Source organism: Oncorhynchus keta, chromosome 1, assembly GCF_023373465.1.
Source record: "Oncorhynchus keta strain PuntledgeMale-10-30-2019 chromosome 1, Oket_V2, whole genome shotgun sequence".
Taxonomy (NCBI): domain Eukaryota; kingdom Metazoa; phylum Chordata; class Actinopteri; order Salmoniformes; family Salmonidae; genus Oncorhynchus; species Oncorhynchus keta.
In genome coordinates, this window is record NC_068421.1 from 70,318,108 (window position 1) to 70,344,855 (window position 26,748).

The 26,748-nt window shown below is 46.5% G+C and overlaps 1 protein-coding gene and 1 long non-coding RNA gene across 6 annotated transcripts in view; both read left to right on the top strand.

Moving 5' to 3' along the window:
• The first annotated feature begins 3,837 nt into the window (after window positions 1–3,837).
• LOC118374299 (cytoplasmic polyadenylation element-binding protein 2-like) overlaps window positions 3,838–26,748 on the top strand; it is a 33,942-nt gene continuing 11,031 nt past the window's right edge. For 2 of the 4 annotated variants that reach the window (XM_052460021.1, XM_052460025.1), the window contains exons 1-2: window positions 3,839–6,825; window positions 11,097–11,369. In XM_052460021.1, coding sequence (XP_052315981.1) covers window positions 6,298–6,825; window positions 11,097–11,369 — 801 coding nt within the window. In that variant the 5' untranslated portion in view covers window positions 3,839–6,297. Of the gene's footprint in view, window positions 6,826–11,096; window positions 11,370–26,748 lie in introns of all 4 variants that reach the window. The other 2 variants (XM_052460015.1, XM_052460009.1) reach the window with 2 other exon arrangements.
• On the top strand, window positions 7,494–10,045 carry LOC127906801 (uncharacterized). Of its 2 annotated transcripts, XR_008062882.1 has the most exons (5): window positions 7,494–8,695; window positions 8,759–9,078; window positions 9,135–9,174; window positions 9,303–9,502; window positions 9,892–10,045. It is a non-coding gene; the product is annotated as an uncharacterized LOC127906801 (long non-coding RNA). The 2 variants fall into 2 exon arrangements; XR_008062883.1 differs by lacking the exon at window positions 9,135–9,174.

Below are 26,748 nucleotides of genomic sequence, written 5' to 3' on the forward strand. Positions count from 1 at the left end.
CAATTATTGCACCCACACTGCTCGTGCGCGCCAACGAGCGTCTGCATTGCAAAGGGCTAAAATAGAAATCAGTTCTATTTCTGACGCAGATCGCGCTGCAAGTCCTGCCTCTCCCATCTCCTCATTGGTTTATAGAAGCAGGTACCCACGTGCCATCTCCTCATTGGTTATACCCACGTGGGTGATTGAAAGACAAACTGTGTTGCCGGTCGGTGTAGTAATACTATGAAAGTTTAGATGCCAATCACCATATAAGTTCAAAGATGAAAAAACCTGGGAGGAGAGATGACTAGAAACGATTTGGTTGACCGTTTTATGTGTGGATTAATTGTCAGAGTAGAGGACCTTGTGCATTTCAGGTAAAATAACAACTCAATGTTTATATCCCAGGACAAATTAGCTAGCAACAGCAAGCTAGCTACATAGGACAAATTAGCTAGCAAGTGCAAGCTAACTAGCTAAATTGCCATAAATGTTTAATGCTTTTCGACCTGTCCCAAATTAATGTAATTGGTTCAGAGTTTGTTTTGATATTTTAACCTGCATGTCCTAATCACGTTTGGTGTCAAACTCAAATACCCAGTGGGCCAAAATGTAAAACCTGAACAAAGTCACGGGCCAACATTGAACAAATTAACCTTTTAATATGGACCCAAACAAGTTTTGCTTTAACATTGAATATGGAACAAGCATCACTTATTACCATACAATATATAATTTAATAGTGGAGACATGCAAAATCGAATTTCAAATGAAAAAACACATCAATGGCATTCATTTATTAAATAAATCAAATTTAAATAAAAATTGTATGCCTCTTTTCTATTTGCAGCCTTCTGATTTAAATACCAAAATCAACTTTTTCCACTGGCTAATAATTTTACAAATAAAATGATAATAAATCAATCAACCATTCAAGCCCATGCCTTGTAGCAAGAAAAAGTGCATAAAGAAAACGTTAATTATTGCACACTGGTCTAATCTGATGTGCCCAAGCCAGATACCTGGCATCTCTTCTTGGATGCTAGTTCATCAATGTCTGGGCTCAAGCTCTGAGCTGAATCAATCCTCAGTATCGAGCGAAGATGTTCATCAGTCAGACGTCTTGTTTTGGTCATCTTCATCGAGGAGAAAAGTTGCTCGCATAGATAAGTGCTGCCGAACATGGAGAGCATCTGAGCAGCTTGGGTGCGGAGCTGAGGCATTGTGTCAGGGATGAACCGTGGAAACTGTGCGGCGCCCACAGCATCATACTTTGACTTCAGCGTGTCGTTGCACTGGAGTTCAATCAGCTCCATTTGGATGTTGGTTGGTGCATTTTCCACATCAACTGCGAAGGGATTACTAAGCAGTTCAAACTTGCATTTCTGGGCATCGAAGTCGGCAAATCGCCGGCTAAACTCAGCGGCGAGAACACTGAGTTTTTCAGCAAACTGTGCGCATGGGAACACGGCGGTAGAGATCTGCACTTTTATGGATTGGCAGCAGGGAAAATGGCAAGGGTTTCCTTGCAGCATCTGATTCTCCCACAGGCACAGTTTAGTTTTGAAGGCCCTCACTGCAGCGTACATGTCTGTGATGATGCGCCCCCGCCCCTGAAGCTGCAGGTTCAGCGCATCGAGATGGCTCGAGATGTCACAGAGAAAGGCCAGCTCACACAGGAACTTTTGCTCCCGGAGCTCTGCTGTATCCTTCCCTTTGGTTTCCAGGAATTGACATATTTCCTCACGCAGCTCGAAACATCTGTTCAGTACTTTTCCTCTGCTTAGCCATCTCACCTCTGTGTGATACGGCACGTCTGCGTATTCCGAACCACACTCCTCCAGAAAAGATTTAAACTGGCGGTGATTTAGACCTTTGGCTCTTATAAAGTTAACTGCCTGTGTTACTGTGGTCATAACATGTTCCATCTTTAGGGCTTTGGCACACAGTGCTTCCTGATGTATGATGCAGTGGTAAACAGTTAGCTCACCTGCACAGTTCTCTTCCCGCATCTTCTCCCGAACCATGCCCACCAGTCCACTCTTTTTACCGCACATCGCTGGCGCACCATCTGTCGTTAATCCAACGAGTTTATCCCACGGCAGCTTTATTTCAGTTACACATTTGGAAACCTCCTCAAAGATTTCCTTTCCTGTGGTTGTGTCATGCATTGATTTGATTCCTAATAGCTCCTCCGTAACACACAGATTTGAGTCCACTCCACGGATGAAGACTGACAGCTGAGCAGTATCAGATGCGTCGCAGCTCTCATCCACAGCGAGGGAGAACGCAACAAAATCTTTTCCCTTTTCCATCAGCTGGTCATACAGATTGGTGGCAAGATCACATGTGCGATCAGCTACTGTGTTCCTGCTCAGGCTCACGTTTGAAAATGCTTGTTTTTTCTCTGGGCATACGAGGTCACAAACCTTCATCATGCACTTTTTCATGAACTCTCCCTCATTAAAGGGCCGGGCTGATTTTGCGATCTCTGCTGCCACTATATAACTAGCCTTTACAGCAGCCTCGCTTTGTGATGTGGCTTTTTTAAACATATTCTGTTGTGAAACCAAACTTATTTTCATCTCCTCTACTTTCTGGCTCCTTTGAGTCATGTCCAGGTCCTTGTATTTGTCATGGTGTTTCGTTTCATAGTGTCGTCTAATGTTGTACTCCTTACTTACAGCCACGTTGACTCCACAAACAAGACAAACAGGTTTGTCTTTTACATATGTAAACAGATATTCTGCCTCCCACTTGTCCAGAAAGCTCCTGTTTTCTGCCTTTCTTTTCGCCATTTTTGGGAAGGGTTAGCTCGCTGACAGTTGTAGCGTCTATGTTGCTATGACTACTGTCACAGAGGAGAGAGCGTTTCTGGGTCCTGTCCTGATTGGCGCGCGAAACCACAGAGCATTATGGGATTCGTAGTATTAGTGGTGAATGCGCTGTATAATACCGGCGGGCCAGCTCTAGTAGTAATTTGGTATTGTCTCGCGGGCCAAATATAATTACCCCGCGGGCCAAATTTGGCCCACGGGCCAGAGTTTGACACCCATGGTGTAGGGGGACAAAATAAATGTATGCACGGTGGTGCATGCGCGCGCAGCCGGTTTGGGTTCCGTGTAAGGCAATGCATCTCAGGGCTACATGCGTCACTACAGACCCTGGTTCAATCCCGGGCTGTATCACAACCGGCCGGATCGGGAGTCCCATTGGGCAGCGCACAATTGGTCCAGCGTTGTCCGGATTAGGGGAGGGTTTGGCCAGGGTAGGCCGCCATTGTAAAATAAGAATTTGCTCTTAACTTACTTGGCATTAAATAAAGGTTAAATAAAAATACAAAATGAATAAGATGTGTAGGTTAGAGGTTGGGATTTAGGTGTCATATTCTGCATGTGCCACTGCCAGCCCAGGGATAGGGCAGTTGGAGGCCTGAGCCTCAGAGAACAACCCACACCAGTCACCCTTGCAACAGCACCCTCCAGGCCCCAGGCATGGTCCCCTCCCCCGGCCCTGTCTAATCAGTGTGTGTGGGTGTGTAGGAGGGCCAGCACTAACAGCTGGCAGCCTGCCTGCCCCATCATCACTCCCCCACCACTTACCCCAGACTGGGTAATCACAGCCATATGATTTCACAGCACCCTCGGTGGCTGCCACACCTGCCCCTTCCCTCACTGGTGGGATGTCCCTTCTGGGACACATGGGGGGAGGGTTGGTGGGGTACAGATGGTGTCTACTTACCAACTAAACAGTTGAAAGTGCAACGAGGACAGAGAAGAGTAACCTCTGTTGCTTAATGAGATAAGCAAGAGATCACTGGAGAGAAATTCTTTGTTTTGTAAAAAAACGTAATGAGTGAAGCATCATACAGCCAGTTGTGGTCCGATACCAATGTGTTATAGTGGCAGCCTTTGCTTGTGTTGGTCTCAAGATTTCCTCAGATTCTGATAGGTTGCATATCTGTCACAAAATCTTTATTGCAGATTTCATACTTTTATTACATGGATATAATACATCTTGGGGGTGAAAGGTAATGGAATGAGAAAGGGAAAGGGGAAAGGGAGATACCTAGTCAGTTGTACAACTGAATGTATTCAACTGAAATGTGTCTTCCGCATTTAACCCGACCCCTCTGAATCAAAGAGGTGCAGGGGGCTTAATTGACATCCACATCATCGGCACCCGGGGAACAGTGGGTTAACTGCCTTGCTCAGGGGCAGAACGACAGATGTTTACCTAAGAAACTAGCCCTGTATGTACGTATGTGTATGTAAGTGATTGTTAGGTGCTCAGCAAATTGAATGTTGACTATGACACACACCAGTGTGGTTCGGTGATATTCCTCCTCATTATGTCAGATGATATATACTGTATATATGTACAGTACCAGCCAAAGGTTTGGACACACCTATTCATTCAAAGATTTTTCTTGGTAAAATACCAAGTCCATATTCTGTGTATACCATGTTAAATGCAGTCTCTATGCAGGTTTAAACGCAACAGACACCCAATTATCTTCACAATCGTTTGAGTTCTTGGTCCCTTTCATCAACACAAACCGTCAGTATTGGAGGTAGTAACTAGATAGACTTTCTACCAGCAATCATTTACAGATTGATGAGATTGAATGCAAATACTGACCCAGGGAAACGCCCCATTCAGTGACTGGATCAACACAGACTCTAATGTTTAAATCCATTAAACAGCACGTTATAAAGCTTTGAAAAGGTATAGCCACTTCTGATTATGATCATGTGTGTTGTGTTAAAGAAAGTATGCATTTTCCTTTCTAGCCATTAAATGGAGTTAAGGAGGAAAATGACGCCTTTGCAGCCTAAATGGAGAATGTATAGCCAGCTGCATATTCCCTTTGGACAGTCAAATGAAATGACTCAATATTACCATCTGCCGGATTTTGGACTAACGAGGTGAGGTGCTGGTACTCATTTTGGGTTCTGGTAGGCCTACTGTTTATATTTAGGAGCAGGAGCCCCACAATACTTTTGAGCTAATATTCAATAAAAGGAATAGGAGGTCAAGCAGTAGAACATTTGAGGTGCCGGTACTCTGCTCCAGTGAGCTCCTGCCCATGTCAAGCTACACTGGATGTGCTCATTCTGCCCAAACCTGCAGTAGATAAAACAAACTCAGAAATTACATTTAAAGCTTAATATTCAGGACATCATGATGAAATACTGGACCTTGTGAATAAGGAAAGAATGACGTAAACAATGCGGTGTTCTTTACAGCTCCGGCCGGTAGAAGGGCTCAGCAGCATTCACTACAAAGGGCGAAACGAGGGTCAGAACAGAACATGATGCGGACGTGACGTAGGCGTCATTCACTGGGGACCTTTAATCCGCTGCCGCAGCAGCCCGGCCGGTAACGAGAGGAGGGGTACACGGTCAGTCAGGATTGGATTGCGCAGGCTACAATATAACCGGATATATTTATAAATAGGGGCCTATATTAATCGATTTTAAAATAAGAACATAATATTAATTGTAGAAAACGCCGACTGAACAGAGACAAACCCCTCCTCTCTCGTTAGGCTACTTCTTTGTCGACGCATCTATTCTGCACTGTGTTCTCTTGTTCTAGGCGGAGAATTGAAAAAACTTCGTTCAAATACATATTTTTACATAAATAAATTGATGATTACGGGTTCGGTTTATTACAGACAGCGACCATTGGACACAACTAACTATACCCTTCTCGACGGACGCGCTTTCTGATCATAATGCTCCTCCTCTTCTGCGGTTTCCATCGTCCAGTTGTGCCCCGGCTCACCCTTGGTTTCGCGCAGTAGCCTCGCTGCCTTGTCCCCACTGTTCCTGTCAGCTGCTGCGCATCAGCAAAACATGCAGAATGAGTCTGTGGGGGTGACAACCGAACAACGACCCTAGTCAACAGCGGAAAACTACAGCAGCAACAACAACACAATCAATAAAACCGGGATACAGCAACCAAACCAAACCAACAACCAGCTAGGAGCCCTCACTTCCTCCACAACCACCTGAACCAGAATCCAGATTTTCCATATTTTGGTCATTTTTGCCCGACGCAGTCTATCTGTGACCTTCAGCACGACCGGAAAATACATCAGCAGTTAAGTCGCCCCCACCCCAAGGAAAATTCAGTCACCTGCCGCAGAGGCAGCCTTTCACCGCTCAAGTCTCCATCGAAACCGAGCGCAGCGCATACTCCAGACCGGGACAAATCAGCCGCTAGCCAGTGGAGGAGGTTGAAGCCGATGTGGAGACTGCCGCGTTGCCATCGCCGACTTCCGTAAATCCAAACAAGGTTAGGATCCAAATGGACTCCCCCATCACCCACCATATAAATAACGGCAATGGCAGTAGCACCGGCAATATGTTGTCCGGAGGACTCGGGGGCGGTTTTCCGAACCTCCAGAACCAAGAGATGCAGAACCCGAGTGGCGCCTCAGCTTCACCTCCCCTTCCTGGATTCGGAACCCCGTGGTCCGTTCAGACCAGCTCTCCACCACCACCCGTTTCTAACTCGGCCAACCCTATCCACCACTCAAACGCGATTAATCAGTTGGCTCATACCGACCCAGACAACAGCTTCTATCCCGGTATCCCCTCGTCTATCAACCCGGCCTTCTTCCAGAGTTTTTCTCCGGTGTCGACTAATCCATGCCCAGGGATTAACGTGCAGGGCTTCAGCAGCCAGTTCTCACCCCAGATCAACGCCCACCAGCAGCCGCAGCAGCAGAGCCGCAGGTCCCCCGTCAGCCCCCAGATGCACCCCCAGCACCATCATCAGCACCAGCAGGGCGCCTTCCTGCAGCAGAGGAACAACTACAACCACCACCACCAGGTGAGCTTTATTCACCTGTTCACATGAAAACCCCACATCAGCATCCCCATAGAATAGAGGATTGAGCCTTTAAAATGACAGATAGAAAGAAGCTGTTAAAGAGTTGGGAGATAATATCATCGTTTTTGTAAAGCTAATGTATGCTACTAGGCTTATACACACCTCTTAGATTGTATTGGGCTCAAGCCATGGTTATACATATATGTTATTACATGTTACTATGCAGAAGTGCATAAACCCAGTTATGATAATGAAAACTAATGTGGCCCTGTGCTCCCGGGACAGAAGGTCCATGTAGAAGGACTGCCCTGCTAGGGTAGGGCAGGGGAGGGACTGACTGCATTATTCATAGACGAACCCCACACTGGCTTGTCTTCTCCAGTTGTCAGTTAACCTACAGCAAACAGTTTCAGGCCTGCCTCAACCCCCAAAACCATTATGGAGAAAATGCCAACCAGCACTCCTAATGGCTAGGACCTTCTCATGTGACACTGCTGAGATAAGGCATGACCTGAAAAGCAGCTATCTCTCTTTGTGTGTGTGTGTGTGTGTGTGTGTGTGTGTGTGTGTGTGTGTGTGTGTGTGTGTGTGTGTGTGTGTGTGTGTGTGTGTGTGTGTGTGTGTGTGTGTGTGTGTGTGTGTGTGTGTGTACCTTTCATCAATCTAAACCCATGATCATAGAAGGCAAATAGGTTTTATCTGTAATGCATTTGTCGTGTCCTCTGTTATACAGATAACTGCTGCTATACAGATGTTGGATCTTAATTTGAGCCAGTTTGCTACAGCAGGAAAATAATCACGCAGCAACAGGGAAGGGGAATTATTCTGTGGATTATAATTTATGGACATTTTTATAGGGCTTGATACATTTTTCTTAAGGGAAAATCAAGTCTGAATTTTCAAAGTGGGAATTACGAACTTCAGAAGCCTTTTTAAACTTCAAATAAACCACAAGTTTTAAATGTGCCGCATTGCAGGAAAGTTCTCCTGCAACAGGGTGATCAAATGAAGATCCTACATCTGTATGCATAGTTTCTCCCTCAGTAGCAGGGCAGGGGAGGCTGACGGGGAGGGAGGGGTGAGAGGCAAACAAGGGAGCATCACTGAATCTGACTTTTGTTCTCTGCTTGAGGCTGGCACAGAGCAGGGCATAGTCATCACTTATCACTGGTTCAGGCTGATGCTCTCTATCTGAAGTCAGAGAGGCAGAGAGAGGCTGTACTGACATTGGGGGTCATGGGATTTTACTTCATGGGGGCGTATATCTGATAACCAGAGCCTATACACATAGCCCTCATCATGGGGGTGGGGTGATGCTATACGGTGGCCTGCCTGTGTCAGCTAGAAAGAACATCCCCACTGCAGCAATAGATTTGCTCTCAGTCACAAGGGAGATTTCATGACTCCTATTTGCAGGCTCCAAAGTGCTATTGGCATCAAGAGCTGTACATACATACAGCATAGGGTAGGGGGCTGGAGACTGCTGCATGACAGCATTTGAGTGTGTGCATGAGAGAGTTGGTGGTGTCAGTGTGGATGTTTGGTGGAGACAGACAGACAGACAGACAGACAGACAGACAGACAGACAGACAGACAGACAGACAGACAGACAGACAGACAGACAGAGTAATGGACATTGGTGGTGTCAGTGTGGATGTATAGTGGAGACAGACAGAGAGAGAGAGTAATGAGGGAGAAACACAGGACCAGGTCATAGTAGACTGTGGCAGAGGGAGAAACACAGGACCAGGTCATAGTAGACTGTGGCAGAGGGAGAAACACAGGACCAGGTCATAGTAGACTGTGGCAGAGGGAGAAACACAGGACCAGGTCATAGTAGACTGTGGCAGAGGGAGAAACACAGGACCAGGTCATAGTAGACTGTCATAGTAGACTGTGGCAGAGGGAGAAACACAGGACCAGGACTCACCAGGTCATAGTAGACTGTGGCAGAGGGAGAAACACAGGACCAGGTCATAGTAGACTGTGGCAGAGGGAGAAACACAGGACCAGGTCATAGTAGACTGTGGCAGAGGGAGAAACACAGGACCAGGTCATAGTAGACTGTGGTAGAGGGAGAAACACAGGACCAGGTCATAGTAGACTGTGGCAGAGGGAGAAACACAGGACCAGGTCATAGTAGACTGTGGCAGAGGGAGAAACACAGGACCAGGTCATAGTAGACTGTGGCAGAGGGAGAAACACAGGACCAGGTCATAGTAGACTGTGGCAGAGGGAGAAACACAGGACCAGGTCATAGTAGACTGTGGCAGACCAGGTCATAGTAGACTGTGAGAACACAGGACCAGGTCATAGTAGACTGTGGCAGAGGGAGAAACACAGGACCAGGTCATAGTAGACTGTCATAGTAGACAGAGGGAGAAACACAGGACCAGGTCATAGTAGACTGTGGCAGAGGGAGAAACACAGGACCAGGTCATAGTAGACTGTGGCAGAGGGAGAAACACATGGACCAGGTCATAGTAGACTGTGGCAGAGGGAGAAACACAGGACCAGGTCATAGTAGACTGTGGCAGAGGGAGAAACACAGGACCAGGTCATAGTAGACTGTGGCAGAGGGAGAAACACAGGACCAGGTCATAGTAGACTGTGGCAGAGGGAGAAACACAGGACCAGGTCATAGTAGACTGTGGCAGAGGGAGAAACACAGGACCAGGTCATAGGTCATAGTCAGACTGTGGCAGAGGGAGAAACACAGGACCAGGTCATAGTAGACTGTGGCAGAGGGAGAAACACAGGACCAGGTCATAGTAGACTGTGGCAGAGGGAGAAACACAGGACCAGGTCATAGTAGACTGTGGCAGAGGGAGAAACACAGGACCAGGTCATAGTAGACTGTGGCAGAGGGAGAAACACAGGACCAGGTCATAGTAGAAACACTGTGGCAGAGGACACAGGTCATAGTAGACTGTGGCAGAGGGAGAAACACAGGACCAGGTCATAGTAGACTGTGGCAGAGGAGAAACACAGGACCAGGTCATAGTAGACTGGAGGGAGAAACACAGGACCAGGTCATAGTAGACTGTGGCAGAAACACAGGACCAGGTCATAGTAGACTGTGGCAGAGGGAGAAACACAGGACCAGGTCATAGTAGACTGTGGCAGAGGGAGAAACACAGGACCAGGTCATAGTAGACTGTGGCAGAGGGAGAAACACAGGACCAGGTCATAGTAGACTGTGGCAGAGGGAGAAACACAGGACCAGGTCATAGTAGACTGTAGACTGTGGCAGAGGGAGAAACACAGGACCAGGTCATAGTAGACTGTGGCAGAGGGAGAAACACAGGACCAGGTCATAGTAGACTGTGGCAGAGGGAGAAACACAGGACCAGGTCATAGTAGACTGTGGCAGAGGGAGAAACACAGGACCAGGTCATAGTAGACTGTGGCAGAGGGAGAAACACAGGACCAGGTCATAGTAGACTGTGGCAGAGGGAGAAACACAGGACCAGGTCATAGTAGACTGTGGCAGAGGGAGAAACACAGGACCAGGTCATAGTAGACTGTGGCAGAGGAAGAAACACAGGAAATGGTAGACTGTGGCAGAGGGAGAAACACAGGAAATGGTAGACTGTGGCAGAGGGAGAAACACAGGAAATGGTAGACTGTGGCAGAGGGAGAAACACAGGAAATGGTAGACTGTGGCAGAGGGAGAAACACAGGACATTTTAGACTGTGGCAGAGGGAGAAACACAGGACATTTTAGACTGTGGCAGAGGGAGAAACACGGGAAATGGTAGACTGTGGCAGAGGGAGAAACACAGGAAATGGTAGACTGTGGCAGAGGGAGAAACACAGGAAATGGTAGACTGTGGCAGAGGGAGAAACACAGGAAATGGTAGACTGTGGCAGAGGGAGAAACACAGGAAATGGTAGACTGTGGCAGAGGGAGAAACACAGGAAATGGTAGACTGTGGCAGAGGGAGAAACACAGGAAATGGTAGACTGTGGCAGAGGGAGAAACACAGGAAATTGTAGACTGTGGCAGAGGGAGAAACACAGGAAATTGTAGACTGTGGCAGAGGGAGAAACACAGGAAATTGTAGACTGTGGCAGAGGGAGAAACACGGGAAATTGTAGACTGTGGCAGAGGGAGAAACACAGGAAATACAAACAATAAATATTGGTTCAACAACACACAATTTCACATTGGGTCTCTTACCCCTCCTTCCCTTTCTCTCTCTCTCTCTCTCTCTCTCTCTCTCTCTCTCTCTCTCTCTCTCTCTCTCTCTCTCTCTCTCTCTCCTCAGTCCATGGTGAAGCAGTCTCCCTGGACTGGCAGTCACCAGGGGAGTGGCTGGGGCTCTGGGAATATGTCCTGGGGTCGGGACCACCGACGTGGTGGAGGCATGGGCATCCCGGGCTCTGTCAGCCAGGTTTCCCCCATGAAGAAGCCCTTCCCCAGTAACGTCATTGCACCTCCCAAGTTCCCCCGCTCCGCCGGCTCCATGGGCCCCAAATCCTGGATGGAGGAGAACATGTTCCGAACAGACAGTAACAGTAACACGCTTATGCCTCTCCAGGTACATGCTTTTTCTCAGTAAGCATAAATATACATGGGGTCTGTGTGTGTGTATATGTACTGTATACATTTTGGTGGAAGGAGTGCAAAGGGGTTTAACGTAATAATATCCTGAATTCGATATTAGAGCCAGAGAGTGAGCAAGAGAGTACGTGTTTCAGAAAGAGTGGTTGGTGGAAGGTAGAGAGAGAGTACGTGTGGTCGGTGGAAGGTAGAGAGAGCAAGAGAGAGAGAGTACGTGTGGTTGGTGGAAGGTAGAGAGAGAGAGTACGTGTGGTCGGTGGAAGGTAGAGAGAGAGAGTACGTGTGGTTGGTGGAAGGTAGAGAGAGAGAGTACGTGTGGTCGGTGGAAGGTAGAGAGAGAGAGTACGTGTGGTCGGTGGAAGGTAGAGAGAGAGAGTACGTGTGGTTGGTGGAAGGTAGAGAGAGAGAGTACGTGTGGTTGGTGGAAGGTGGAGAGAGAGAGTACGTGTGGTTGGTGGAAGGTAGAGAGAGAGTACGTGTGGTCGGTGGAAGGTAGAGAGAGAGAGTACGTGTGGTCGGTGGAAGGTAGAGAGAGAGAGTACGTGTGGTTGGTGGAAGGTAGAGAGAGAGAGTACGTGTTTCAGAAAGAGTGGTCGAGAGAGCAAGAGAGAGAGAGTACGTGTGGTCGGTGGAAGGTAGAGAGAGCAAGAGAGAGAGAGTACGTGTGGTCGGTGGAAGGTAGAGAGAGAGAGTACGTGTGGTTGGTGGAAGGTAGAGAGAGAGAGTACGTGTTTCAGAAAGAGTGGTCGAGAGAGCAAGAGAGAGAGAGTACGTGTGGTCGGTGGAAGGTAGAGAGAGCAAGAGAGAGAGAGTACGTGTGGTCGGTGGAAGGGAGAGTCAGTAAGAGAGAGAGAGTACGTGTTTCAGAAAGAGTGGTCGAGACAGCAAGAGAGAGAGAGTACGTGTGGTTGGTGGAAGGTAGAGAGAGAGAGTACGTGTTTCAGAAAGAGTGGTCGAGAGAGCAAGAGAGAGAGAGTACGTGTGGTCGGTGGAAGGTAGAGAGAGCAAGAGAGAGAGAGTACGTGTGGTCGGTGGAAGGTAGAGAGAGAGAGTATGTGTGGTTGGTGGAAGGTAGAGAGAGAGTACGTGTGGTCGGTGGAAGGTAGAGAGAGAGAGTACGTGTGGTTGGTGGAAGGTAGAGAGAGAGAGTACGTGTGGTCGGTGGAAGGTAGAGAGAGAGAGAGTACGTGTGGTTGGTGGAAGGTATAGAGAGAGAGTACGTGTGGTTGGTGGAAGGTGGAGAGAGAGAGTACGTGTGGTTGGTGGAAGGTAGAGAGAGAGTACGTGTGGTCGGTGGAAGGTAGAGAGAGAGAGTACGTGTGGTCGGTGGAAGGTAGAGAGAGAGAGTACGTGTGGTCGGTGGAAGGTAGAGAGAGAGAGTATGTTTGGTCGGTGGAAGGTTGAGAGAAAGCAGGGAGGACAGGGAAAAGCTTTACATGATGGGAATGAGACAGTTTAATATTCACAGCACTGTTTTCAGGGTGCAGAGTGTTTCACAGTATAGGATTGTTGGAAAGAAGGAGCAGGGAGGTGACAAGCATCAAACGCAGAGAGCCAGACAGTGAGAGCAGATCAGGATGCAGAGGGAAAGAGAGAGCTGGGAGGGAGCAGAGGGAGAGAGAGAGAGCTGGGAGGGAGCAGAGGGAGAGAGAGAGAGCTGGGAGGGAGCAGAGGGAGAAAGAGAGAGCAGGGAGGGCTTTACATGATGGGAATGAGACAGCTTAAGGGATTCAGAGGACTGTTTTCAGGGAGAGCTGGGAGCAGATCAGAGGGTGAGAGAGAAGGAGCTGGGAGGGAGCAGAGGGAGAGAGCCAGACAGCTGAGAGCAGATCAGAGGGAGAGGGAAAGAGAGAGCTGGGAGGGAGCAGGGGGAGAGAGAGAGCTGGGAGGGAGCAGGGGAGAGAGAGAGAGCTGGGAGGGAGCAGAGGGAGAGAGAGAGCTGGGAGGAGCAGAAGGAGAGAGAGAGAGCTGGGAGGGAGCAGAGGGAGAGAGAGAGAGAGCTGGGGAGGAGCAGAGGGAGAGAGAGAGAGCTGGGGAGGGAGCAGAGGGAGAGAGAGAGAGCTGGGAGGGAGCAGAGGGAGAGAGAGAGAGCTGGGAGGGAGCAGAGGGAGAGAGAGAGCTGGGAGGGAGCAGAGGGAGAGAGAGAGAGCTGGGAGGGAGCAGAGGGAGAGAGAGAGCTGGGAGGGAGCAGAGGGAGAGAGAGAGAGCTGGGAGAGAGCAGAGGGAGAGAGAGAGAGCTGGGAGGGAGCAGAGGGAGAGAGAGAGAGCTGGGAGGGAGCAGAGGGAGAGAGAGCTGGGAGGGAGAGAGAGAGAGCTGGGAGGGAGCAGAGGGAGAGAGAGAGAGCTGGGAGGGAGCAGAGGGAGAGAGAGAGAGCTGGGAGGGAGCAGAGGGAGAGAGAGAGAGCTGGGAGGGAGCAGGGGGAGAGAGAGAGAGCTGGGAGGGAGCAGAGGGAGAGATAGAGAGCTGGGAGGGAGAGAGAGAGAGCTGTGAGGGAGCAGAGGGAGAGAGAGAGAGCTGGGAGGGAGCAGAGGGAGAGAGAGAGCCGGGAGGGAGAGAGAGAGCTGGGAGGGAGCAGAGGGAGAGAGAGAGAGCTGGGAGGGAGCAGAGGGGGAGAGAGAGAGCTGGGAGGGAGCAGAGGGAGAGAGAGAGAGCTGGGAGGGAGCAGAGGCAGAGATAGAGAGCTGGGAGGGAGCAGAGGGAGAGAGAGAGCTGGGAGGGAGCAGAGGGAGAGAGAGGAGGGGAGAGAGCAGAGGGAGAGAGAGAGAGCTGGGAGGGAGCAGAGGGAGAGAGGGGAGGGGAGAGACTATAAAGGGGCTGTTTAGAAAACACACAGCTGAGAATGAATGTCAATTCCCAGATGACGAGCAGAATTACCATTTCAATCAGGCGGGAGCGGTGTTATTTCTTTCTGCCATAGTGGAGGTGTCAGGGAGCAGGCTGCAGTTAGTGCTGCTTTAAAGCTACTTTAACACCACATTTAGCAGGTAACACCACATTTAGCAGAGTCTATTTCAGGATGGGGGTTGTTATAACTCATTGCAGACATACTTAGAGACCCATAACTGATGTCATCTAATTGTGTACAGCACAGTTCTGACCTTTTAAGTACAAAGTGGGAAACTGGAGGCAGCAGGCCTTAAGAAAGGATCCTTGGGTGGGACACCATCACCATACTGTATCTTGGTTGAGACCGGAAAAACACGCAAGTTATTTCCCTAACACATTTTTCACAGTAATCCCTTGTTACTTTCTCCCCTCTGTCATGGCGCTGCACATCCTATTCCAGGAAGCAGGCCCTCCTCCATGAATTTATCATTTCTATAAACAGTGTCCGACCAGGAATTCCTCAAATTCCATACGCGTCTCCTGTCTTTTGCTTCCTTCCTGTGTGTAATGTTTTGGATAGGGAATATGCATTTGTGCTTCATCATGATGTGAATGTCATTAACAGAGATAAGCAAAAGTAGAAAGGAGGTAGTATGCTGGCACTGGGGGATTTAGAGGGGTGCCCTGTTGCCTAACCCATGGAGGTTACATTCCTACATGCTTCGATCTTTCCATAAGAATGCCTTTATAACCATTAATTTATTTGATTTATTTCACCTTTATTTAACCAGGTGGGCCAGTTGAGAACAAGTTCTCATTTACAACTGCGACCTGGCCAAGATAAAGCAAAGCAGTTCGAAACAGACAACAACACATGGAGTTACACATGGAATAAAGAAGCGTACAGTCAATAACACAATAGAAAAAAAAGAAAGTCAATATACAGTGTGTGCAAATGGCGTGAGGAGGTAAGGCAATAAATAGGCCATAGTAGTGAAGTAATTACGATTTAGCAGATTAACACTGGAGTGATAGATGAGCATATGATGATGTTCAAGTAGATATACTGGTGTGCAAAAGAGCAGAAAAGTACATAAAAACAATATGGGGATGAGGAAAGTAGATTGGGTGGGCTATTTACAGATGGGCTATGTACAGCTGCAGCGACCAGTAAGCGGCTCAGATAGCTGATGTTTAAAGTTGGTGAGGGAAATAAAAGTCTCCATCTTTAGCGATTTTTGCAATTCGTTCCAGTCACTGGCAGCAGAGAACTGGAAGGAATAGCGGCGAAAGGAGGTGTTGGCTTTGGGGATGACCAGCGAGATATACCTGCTGGAGCACGTGCTGCGGGTGGGTGTTGTTATCGTGACCAGTGAGCTGAGATAAGGCATAGACTTATAGATGACCTGGAGCCAGTGGGTCTGACGACGAATATGTAGCGATGGCCAGCCGACTAGAGCATACAGGTCGCAGTGGTGGGTAGTATAAGGGGCTTTGGTGACAAAACGGATGACACTGTGATAGACTGCATCCAGTTTGCTGAGTAGACTTTTGGAAGCTATTTTGTAAATGACATCGTCGAAGTCGAGGATCGGTAGGATAGTCAGTTTTACAAGGGTATGTTTGGCAGCGTGAGTGAAGGATGCTTTGCTGCGAAATAGGAAGCCGATTCTACATTTAATTTTGGATTGGCGATGTTTAAAATGAGTCTAGAAGGAGAGTTTACAGTCTAGCCAGATACCTAGGTATTTGTAGTTGTGAGTGCCAGATGCTAGTGAGTGCCAGATGCCAAAAGCCCCATCATTCAAAGATGGAGGAAATAAAATGTTCTGATTGATTGGGCCTGATAGAGAAAAGCCTCGGAGGCTAAAGGCTAAACGGAACTGAGTCCAAATTTTAAGAGACTGCTTTACAATTAGGTTGACACACCTTTTGCCTAGGGACACTGGGAGAGACGAGCACAACACAGAAGAAAGTGATGCAGGTTTACACGATTCAGACTACATCTGGACCCAGAGTGGTCTAGGGCCAGTAGGATCAGTCTGCAGCCAGTACAGAAGTTTGCAGCCCAATAGTATGTCTTGAGAATTTGGTAGAGCTAAACCCCCCAATGACTTAGGCTTCTGTAAATGTTTTCTACCAATCCGTGGTACCTTTGCCATCCCAAATAAAATTCATGAATGTTTGAGCCAGTGAAATAAAAAAATATTTTGTAATAAAAATGGGTAAACATTGAAATAAATATAAAAATTTTGGCAACACACTCATTTTGATGACATTACTCCTTCCGATAAGGGAAAGAGGTAGTAAATTCCAAAACGTAAAAGATTGTTTCAAACTGTCTGCTAGAGCAACAAAGTTTTCCTGAAACAAATTTGAATATTTCCTTGTCACTTTAACTCCCAAGTAGGTGAATTGATCCCGGATAATCCTAAACTGAGAACTTGTAAAAGAGCACTTTAAAGCAGCCTTGTTTACAGGAAAAAGCTATCTCTTGCCTAGATTCAGCTTGTACCCTGAGATTGATCCAAACTTTTTATGAACAGATAAGGCACGTGGCTATGAGGTATCAGGGTTAGAGATAAACTAAAGGAGGTCGTCAGCATATAGCGAGACATTCTGCTCTAAGCCCATCCTGATTATGCCTTGAATGGCATCATTAGAGCGTAGTGGCGAAAGGCTCGATTGCCAAAGCAAACAACAAGGGGGAGAGTGGGCAACCCTGTCTGGATCCGCGGTGCAAGGGAAAATAGTCAGAGGACAAGTTATTAGTCCGTACCGAAGCCATGGGGGAAAAATAAAGAATCTTTATCCACGCAATGAATTTGGGGCCAAAGCCAAATCTATAAAGGGCAGCTGTTAGGTAATCCCACTCAACACGGTCAAACGCCTTTTCCACATCAAGTGAGACCACCATCTCAGGGTCCTCCGACGCTGGGGAGTACAGTATATTCATAAGGCGCCTAATATTGAAAAACAAAAACCTATTTCTCACAAAGCCAGTCTGGTCAGAGTGTATTACTTGGTGCAGCGAGCCTTCCATACGGATGGCTAAAAGCTTGGCTAGGATTTTGTAATCACAGTTTAAAAGCGAGATTGGGCGATATGATCCACATTCCAGGGGGTCTTTGTTTTTCATTAATAGTAATGAAATTGAAGCCTGATAAAGACTAGGCAGTAGCTTTGAGGTATTAAGGCACTCTGCAAATAGTCGAGACAAGAATGTGCAAAGCAGACCAGAAAACGTCCTGTAAAATTCGGTTGGAAAACCAGCCGGACCCGGTGATTTACCACTTTTCATTGCGGACACTGCTGTTGCAATCTCCTCAGGTGTAAATTCTTCTTCTAGACAGTCATGGGAGTCTGTATCAATTGAAGGCATATTCAAGCCATTAAAGAAGGAATCAATCAGCAAAGGTTATTGAGGGGATTCAGAGGTGTATAGCGCAAAGTAAAATTGTTTGAATTGATCATTGATCTCTTTATGTATAACTGTGGTGGCACCAGACGGGGTCCTTATTTGTGGGATTAAACGTGAGGCCTCAGATTTAAGGATCTGATGTGCAAGGAGTTTACTGGCCTTGTCGCCTTGTTCATACACTCTGTACCGAGCTCGCAAGAGTAACTGTTCAGCTTGCCTGGTAGAAAGCTCTTTAAATTCAGATTGGAGTAGTTGGCGCTCTTTATGCAGATCAGAGGAAGGATCCGTAGCATACTTCTCATCCAATGTGGCTATGGACTCGCTCAGGTCCCGAAGTCGTTGAGAGCAAACTCTGGTTTGGTTGGCTGTATAAGAAATAATTTGGCCACGTAGGTATGCTTTGAGAGACTCCCATATGGTAGAGCAGGACATACCTGGTGTTGAATTAGTTTCTAGGAATAAGGTGATTTCAGAAGAAATTAAATTGACAAACTTCTTATCTGAGAGTAAAATGGGGTTAAGACGCCATTGATAACACATAGGAGGTCACTGGGGAAACTCTAGTTCAAACACTAATGGTGAATGGTCAGAGATAACAATATTCTCGTAAGTACACCGCCGAAGGTTAGGCAGAAGTTTTTTGTCCAAAAATAAGTAATCAATCCGGGAGTATGTTTGATGAACATGAGAATAAAAGGAATACTGTCTATCTGTAGGATGTAGGAAACACCAGGCCTCAAACATAGCATATTTCTGAAGAAAGGTTTGAATAAGTAGGGCACATTTAGATTGGCCTGTAGTTGTTCGTGAGGACTTGTCAAGAACTGGGGACATTTTACAGTTGAAATCCCCCCCTAAAATCAACAAATGAGAATCTAAATTGGGAATAGCAGACAGAAAGGAAGAAATGAAACTTGTGTCATCCCAATTGGGAGCATAAACACTAGCCAAAACAAGAGGGGTAGAAAACAGTTCACCGGTTACTATGACGTATCGTCCCTTAGGATCAGCAATAACCTCAGAAGCTACAAAGGGAGTAGCTTTATCAACCAGAATAGCAGCACCTCTTGATTTACTATGAAAGTTAGAGTGGAACACTTGACCAAGTCAGTCCCTACGCATCCTAAAATGCTCACCAGTCCTCAAGTGAGTCTCTTGTAGAAATGCAACATTTGCATTCAAACCCTTTAAGTGTGTCAACACCCTCTTACGCTTCACCGGGTTATTAACCCCTTTGATGTTCCACAAAATGTACTTGATCACATTATTTCGGCCCCTCTGGGCATTCCCGTTATCCAACCCTGTCATTAGAGCATAGAATGGAAAAGCAATGAGTGCCCAAAAACCCCAGAATAACTTGTCTCAGAGTAATAATGTGTGGTGGTAGATGTTTGAAAAAAGTACAGGAAAAAAAACTAATAAGACAGAATGACAACATTTAGAACTGAACAATTCATAAAAATGGGTAAACATTGAAATAAATATAACAATTTTGGCAACACACTCATTTTGATGACATTACTCCTTCCGGGCCGGGAATCGCAGTCCATACTTCACACCTGGATGGTCGCGAAGTAGTCGTTTGGCCTGTCCGAAACTCTGTCCTTGAAAGTTCAGAGTGGTATTGCGGGCTCGTCTGAGAATCTCCATCTTCTCATGGAAAAAGTGCACTCGAAGAATTATGTCACGGGGACTCTCCCCGTCCCTGGGCTTTGGGCGCAGCGACCAGTGGGCACGATCAATCAGGGGCTTTTCATCTAAGGCAAGAACATCCTTTCCAGAACGAAATCCGTGGCGCGAGGCATTTTTGCTGACTCTGGGACCGATACAAGTCTCAGGTTGTTGAAGGGAGAGAATCCCTCTAAACTCACACAGTTCTCCTTCACCTTTTTCAAATCCGCAGCTAGGCGTTTCACGTCAGCCTCCAGGGATGTAGCTAAGTCGGAGACATTGGTTGCGGAGATCTCCAGTGCTGCAATCATTGTAGTGTGCGACGCTGTTGTTGTTTTGAGTGATGTGATTGCTGGCACAGTCTCGTTCCACAGGATGGTTAGATCTGCTTTTAAAGTATCAGAAACCTCCTGTATCGGGCCTCAATCGTAGCAACCACCTCCGTTTTCATTTCAACTATCTCAGAGCGTAGTAGTTTGATGGCCTCGAGAATGTTCATTTCAGCACCGCCAGGCCGAGCCGCACTCCCGGGTAAAGTGTGAGTCCCTGGGCCCTCAGACTCAAGAGAGGGCGGTGATGTGTAACGATCGTCTTTGGGAGAAAGAGAGGAGGACCAATGCGCAGCGTGGTAAGTGTTCATAGCTTTTAATGACGTACTAGAACGCTGAACAAAACAATAAATAACAAACAAACTAAGGTCAGAACGTGACATCATGAGAATGGGTCTTGTAGGCCGGGTTTTCTCAAAGTCATGCTTTTGGCCTTATGTTTCGTCGACATGCTGACATTCGGAAGCAAAGTAGTCTTGGTTTTTACGGAAAGGGATCACCAAACGAATATTTGAAAATAAATACGGTTCTGCTGCAGAATTCACATAAACTTTAAGAATACCACGGGAGCAAACGGAAAACACGTCAGTCGCACATGGCGTCCCTCCAATCCCCGTTGTCCACATATTCTAAATAAGAACCATCCAGAGTAGTGATGCTAGTCGGGCGGGCGAGTGAGAGCAGCGAACGGTTGAAAAGCATGCATTTGGTTTTACTAGCGTTTAAGAGCAGTTGGAGGCCATGGGAGGAGTGTTGTATGGCATTGAAGCTCGTTTGGAAGTTAGTTAACACAGTGTTCAAAGAAGGGCCAGATGTATACAGAATGGTGTTGTCTGCGTGGAGGTGAATCAGGGAATCACCCACAGCAAGAGCGACATCGTTGATATATACAGAGAAGAGAGTCGGCCCTATAATTGAATCGTGTGGTACCCCCATAGAGACGGCCAGAGGTCCGGACAACAGGCCCTCCCATTTGACACACTGAACTCTGTCTGAGAAGTGGTTGGTGAACCAGGCGAGGCAGTCATTTGAGAAACCAAGGCTGTTGAGTCTGCCGATATGAATACGGTGATTGACAGAGTCGAAAACCTTGGCCAGGTCGATGAAGACAGCTGCACAGTACTGTCTTTTTTCGATGGTGGTTATGATATCATTTAGCACCTTGAGCGTGGCTGAGGTGCACCCGTGACCAGCTCGGAAACCGGATTGCACAGCGGGGAAGGTACGGTGGGATTTGAAATTATCAGTGATCTGTTTACTAACTTTGCTTTCGAATACTTTAGAAAGGCAGGGTAGGATGGATATAGGTCTATAACACTTTGGGTCTAGAGTGTCTACCCCTTTGAAGAGGGGGATGACCGTGGCAGCTTTCCAATCATTAGGGATCTCGGACGATACAAAAGAGAGGTGGAACAGACTGGTAATAGTGGTTGCAACAATGGTGGCGGATAATTTTAGAAAGAGAGGGTCTATCCCAAGAGATTGTCTAGCCCAGCTGATTTGTACAGGTCCAGATTTTGTAGCTCTTTCAGAACATCTGCTACCTGGGGTTGGGTGAAGGAGAAGCTGGGGAGGCTTGGGCAAGCAGCTGCGGAGCTGTTGGTCAGGGTTGGGGTAGCCAGGAGGAAAACATGGCCAGCCGTAGAGAAATGCTTATTGATATTCCTTGATTATCGTGGATGTATCGATGGTGACAGTGTTACCTAGCCTCAGTGCAATGGGCAGCTGGAAGGAGGTGCTTGTATTCTCCATGGACTTTACAGTGTCCCAGTGTCTTTGTAGTCTTTGCTTTCCTGACTGACTGTGTGTATTGGTTCCTGACTTCCCTGAAAAGTTGCATATCGTGGGGACTATTCAATGCTAGTGCAGTCCGCCACAGGATGTTTTTGTGCTGGTCGAGGGCAGTCAGGTCTGGAGTGAACCAAGGGCTATATCTGTTCTTAGTTCTACATTATTTGAAAGGGGCATGCTTATTTAAGATGGTGAGGATATTGATTTTAAAGAATAACCAGGCATCCTCGACCTACGGGATGAGGTCAATATCCTTCCAGGATGCCCGGGCCAGGTTGATTAGAAAGGGCTGCTCGCAGTGATGAGGGGTGGTCGTTTGACCGCGGACCCATAACGGATGCAGGCAATGAGGCAGGGATTGCTGAGATCCTGATTGAAAACAGCAGAGGTGTATTTGGAGGGCAAGTTGGTCAGGATAATATCTACGAGGGTGCCCATGTTTATGGATTTAGGGTTGTACTTGGTGGTTTCCTTGATAATTTGTGTGAGATTGAGGGCATCTAGCTTAGATTGTAGGACTGCTGGGGTGTTAAGCATATCCCAGTTTAGGTCACCTAACAGAACGAACTGTGAAGATAGATGGGGGGCAATCAATTCACATATGGTGTCCAGGGCACAGCTGGGAGCTGATGGGGGTCTATAACAGGCAGCAACAGTGAGAGACTTATTTCTGGAGAGATTAATTTTTAAAATTAGAAGCTCGAACTGTTTACCTAGAAAGTATGACAGAACTTTTCAGGCTATCTCTGGAGTAGATTGCAACTCCTCCCCCTTTGGCAGTTCTATCTTGACGGAAAATGTTGTAGTTGGGTATAGAAATCTCCACATTTTTGGTGGCCTTGCTAAACCAGGATTCAGACACAGAAAGGACATCAGGGTTGGCGGAGTGTGCTAAAGCAGTGAGTAAAACAAACTTAGGTAGGAGGCTTCTGATGTTAACATGCATGAAACCAAGTTTTTTTCAGTTACAGAAGTCAACAAATGAAAGTGCCTGGGGACACGCAGGGCCTGGGTTAACCTCCACATCACCCGAGGAACAGAGGAGGAGTAGGATGAGGGTACGGCTAAAGGCTATCAAGACTGGTCGTCTGGTGTGTTGGGGAAAGAGAATAAAAGGAGCAGATTTCTGGGCGTGGTAGAATAGATTCAGGGCATAATGTGCAGACAGGGGTATGGTGGGGTGTTGGTACAGTGGAGGTAAACCTAGGCACCGAGGGATGATACGAGAGGTTGCATCTCTGAACGCGTTAGTTATGCTGGGTGAGGTCATTGCATGTGTGGGAGGTGGGACAAAGGAGGTATCTGAGGCATGTTGAGTGGGACTAGGGGCTCCGCAGTAAACTAAAACAATGATAACTATCCTAAACAACAGTGTACAAGGCATATTGACATTTGAGAGAGACATAAAGCAAAGCATAAAACAATCACAGGTGTTGATTGGGAGAGCTAGCTCAGACAACAACGGGTAAGACTTCAACAGCTAATCAGCTAAGACAACAGCAACGGGTAAAATGGCTATGAATGGGCAGAGAGGTTCGGTTAACTACACACAGGGCCTGAGTTTGAGACTGGGGCCGACAGATAAACAAAAAATAAACAAGATGGAGTACCGTGATTAATGGACAGTTCAGCAGGCATCAGCTATGTAGCCAAGTGATCATAGGGTCCAGTGAACAGCAATAGATGGAGCAGGGAAGCCACGAGGTAGTCGTTACTATGCTAGCACGTGGGAGACACCGCGTTTAAAGTTAGCAGACCGGGGTAAGTAGAAGCATCTGCTCCGACGTCCGACAAAGGCCGGTTGAGGGCACAGCGGATGGAGTTACGTCGGCGGGGTGCAGCTGGGCGCCGTGTCCACAAAGGGTCCAGGCAATGTCGAAAGAGGTATTGTAGTTGTAGTAATTTTGTTTGCTAGCCGGGAGATGCGCCTGGCTCGTGGCTAACTGGTGCTAGCTTCGGGGCAGGGGCGTTAGCCACTATAGCCACTCGGTAGCAGGTAGCTAGGAAATATCACATCATATAAAGGCAATTATAATACACGTTCATCTAGCTAGTGGATTAGTCTCCTACATAGATCTGTACTACATTCTCATTGGGTGACTGTGTGGCAACACTCCTCAGTTTATACAGTGGATACAGCATCACCTAAAGCATAATGTCCACCTGAAGACAGACTATAGCAGGAGTCGGCAACAGGCAGCCCGTGAACCAAAACCGGCCAACCAAAAAATGGTGTACAAAAAAGACTCAAATCAAATATGAGTTTAATTTTAGAAATCTGTTCACCAATTATTCCCAAAGAATAAAGAAAATACATTTGATTGTGTCTCAATGTAAGCAAGGTATGAAATTGTTGTTAGTTTCAAATCCAATCTCTCTTCGGGCATAGTTGTGGTCAATTTGCAGTGTTCAAATTATTATTATTATGTTCTGGCCCCCCGACCATCCACTCCGACAAAAATCGTCCCGTGGCTGAATCTAGTCCTAATGCCAGGGTCCCTGATTGATGCCGTAGAGTCAGCCAGGAAATATTAGCCTAACATTGGGCTACAAATCACACACAGATTGACCACTGGACAGTAGCATTTTTTTAGTTAAGTGTTTTTAATCCTGTGTCAGGACTAGAGGTCGACCGATTATGATTTTTCAACGCCGATACCGATACCGATTATTGGAGGACCAAAAAAAGCCGATACCAGTTCATCTGGAACATGCTCAATTTGGTTTAAATAATGCAAAAACACAGTGTTGGAGAAGAACGTAAAAGTGCAATATGTGCCATGTAAAAAAGACAACGTTTAAGTTCCTTGCTCAGAACATGAGAACATATGAAAGCTGGTGGTTCAATATTCCCAGTTAAGAAGTTTTAGGTTGTAGTTATTATAGGAATTATGACGCGTTGACTATTTCTCTCTATACCATGTGTATTTCATATACCTTTGACCATTGGACCATTGGATGCACTTTAGTATTGCCAGCCTAATCTCAGAAGTTGTTGGGCTTGAAGTCATAAACAGCTCTGTGTTTCAAGCATTGCTAAGAGCTGCTGGCAAACAAAGTGCTGTTTGAATGAATGCTTACGAGCAATGTAATCGGCCATAATCGGCATCCAAAAATGCAGATTACCGATTGTTATGAGAACTTGAAATCGGCCCTAATTAATTGGCCATGCCAATGGTCATGCCTGACCTCTAGTCAGGACCAGTAGTGTGTGGAGTACTTTCAAGTGGTTGTCAGGCTAGTATGATGACCATACCTCTAGCAACTTATCTTAGGCACCTAGAAAATGCCATTATTGTCTAATTAGGTACGGGAGTAAACATTAAGTTGGAGGTGTTTGAGGTGCTCATATGAGCTTGTATCTTCCCTCATGTTCTCAACCATGTGAGGGCCCTTGTCATGTACATACACAGTAAAGTACACCATTTTCTTTAACGGTTCTGCCATCTGTGGTATGTTATAAAGGTTGACAGGCCTCGGGTTTAGATTCACCGTGCATGGCTGTCTTATAGCCCCTCTGATGAGCTCATAACCTCCCTCTCATCCCAGTGGGCACTCTGGGTAAATGCCATTCCTGGATTTGGTTTCTGCTCTCTGTCTGTCTGTCTGTCTGTCTGTCTCTGGGATGTGCTCCAGAGTTCCTGTTGAATCCATCATTGGGTCCACTCTGCTCACTAGCATACCTTAGTACCCCTGAAGTGAATAAATACGGAAAGAATTTTAATCCATGTATGTGCTGTTAACACACTCTGAAATATTAAGCCACATACCCACAGACATTATTACCCATACCTATGTTACCCACAGGCTTTATTACCCATACCTATGTTACCCACAGACTTAATTACCCATACCTATGTTACCCACAGGCTTTATTACCCATACCTATGTTACCCACAGGCTTTATTACCCATACCTATGTTACCAACAGGCTTTATTACCCATACCTATGTTACCAACAGGCTTTATTACCCATACCTATGTTACCCACAGGCCTTATTACCCATACCTATGTTACCAACAGGCTTTATTACCCATACCTATGTTACCAACAGGCTTTATTACCCATACCTATGTTACCAACAGGCTTTATTACCCATACCTATGTTACCAACAGGCTTTATTACCCATACCTATGTTACCAACAGGCTTTATTACCCATACCTATGTTACCAACAGGCTTTATTACCCATACCTATGTTACCAACAGGCTTTATTACCCATACCTATGTTACCCACAGGCTTTATTACCCATACCTATGTTACCAACAGGCTTTATTACCCATACCTATGTTACCAACAGGCTTTATTACCCATACCTATGTTACCAACAGGCTTTATTACCCATACCTATGTTAACAACAGGCTTTATTACCCATACCTATGTTACCCACAGGCTTTATTACCCATACCTATGTTACCCACAGACTTTATTACCCATACCTATGTTACCCACATACTTTATTACCCATACCTATGTTACCCACATACTTTATTACCCATACCTATGTTACCCACAGGCTTTATTACCCATACCTATGTTACCCACAGACTTTATTACCCATATCTATGTTACCCACAGGCTTTATTACCCATACCTATGTTACCCACAGGATTTATTACCCATACCTATGTTACCCACAGGCTTTATTACCCATACCTATGTTACCCACATACTTAATTACCCATACCTATGTTACCCACATACTTTATTACCCATACCTATGTTACCCACATACTTTATTACCCATACCTATGTTACCCACAGGCTTTATTACCCATACCTATGTTACCCACAGGCTTTATTACCCATACCTATGTTACGTACAGGCTTTATTACCCATACCTATGTTACCCACATGCTTTATTACCCATACCTATGTTACCCACAGGCTGTATTAACCATACCTATGTTACCCACAGACTTTATTACCCATACCTATGTTACCCACAGGCTTGATTACCCATACCTATGTTACCCACAGGCTTTATTACCCATACCTATGTTACCCACAGGCTTTATTACCCATACCTATGTTACCCACAGGCTTTATTACCCATACATACCTATGTTACCCACAGACTTAATTACCCATACCTATGTTACCCACATATTTTATTACCCATACCTATGTTTACCCACAGGCTTTATTACCCATACACCTATGTTACCCACAGGCTTTATTACCCATACCTATGTTACCTACAGGCTTTATTACCCATACCTATGTTACCCACAGGCTTTATTACCCATACCTATGTTACCCACAGACTTTATTACCCATACCTATGCTACCCACATATTTTATTACCCATA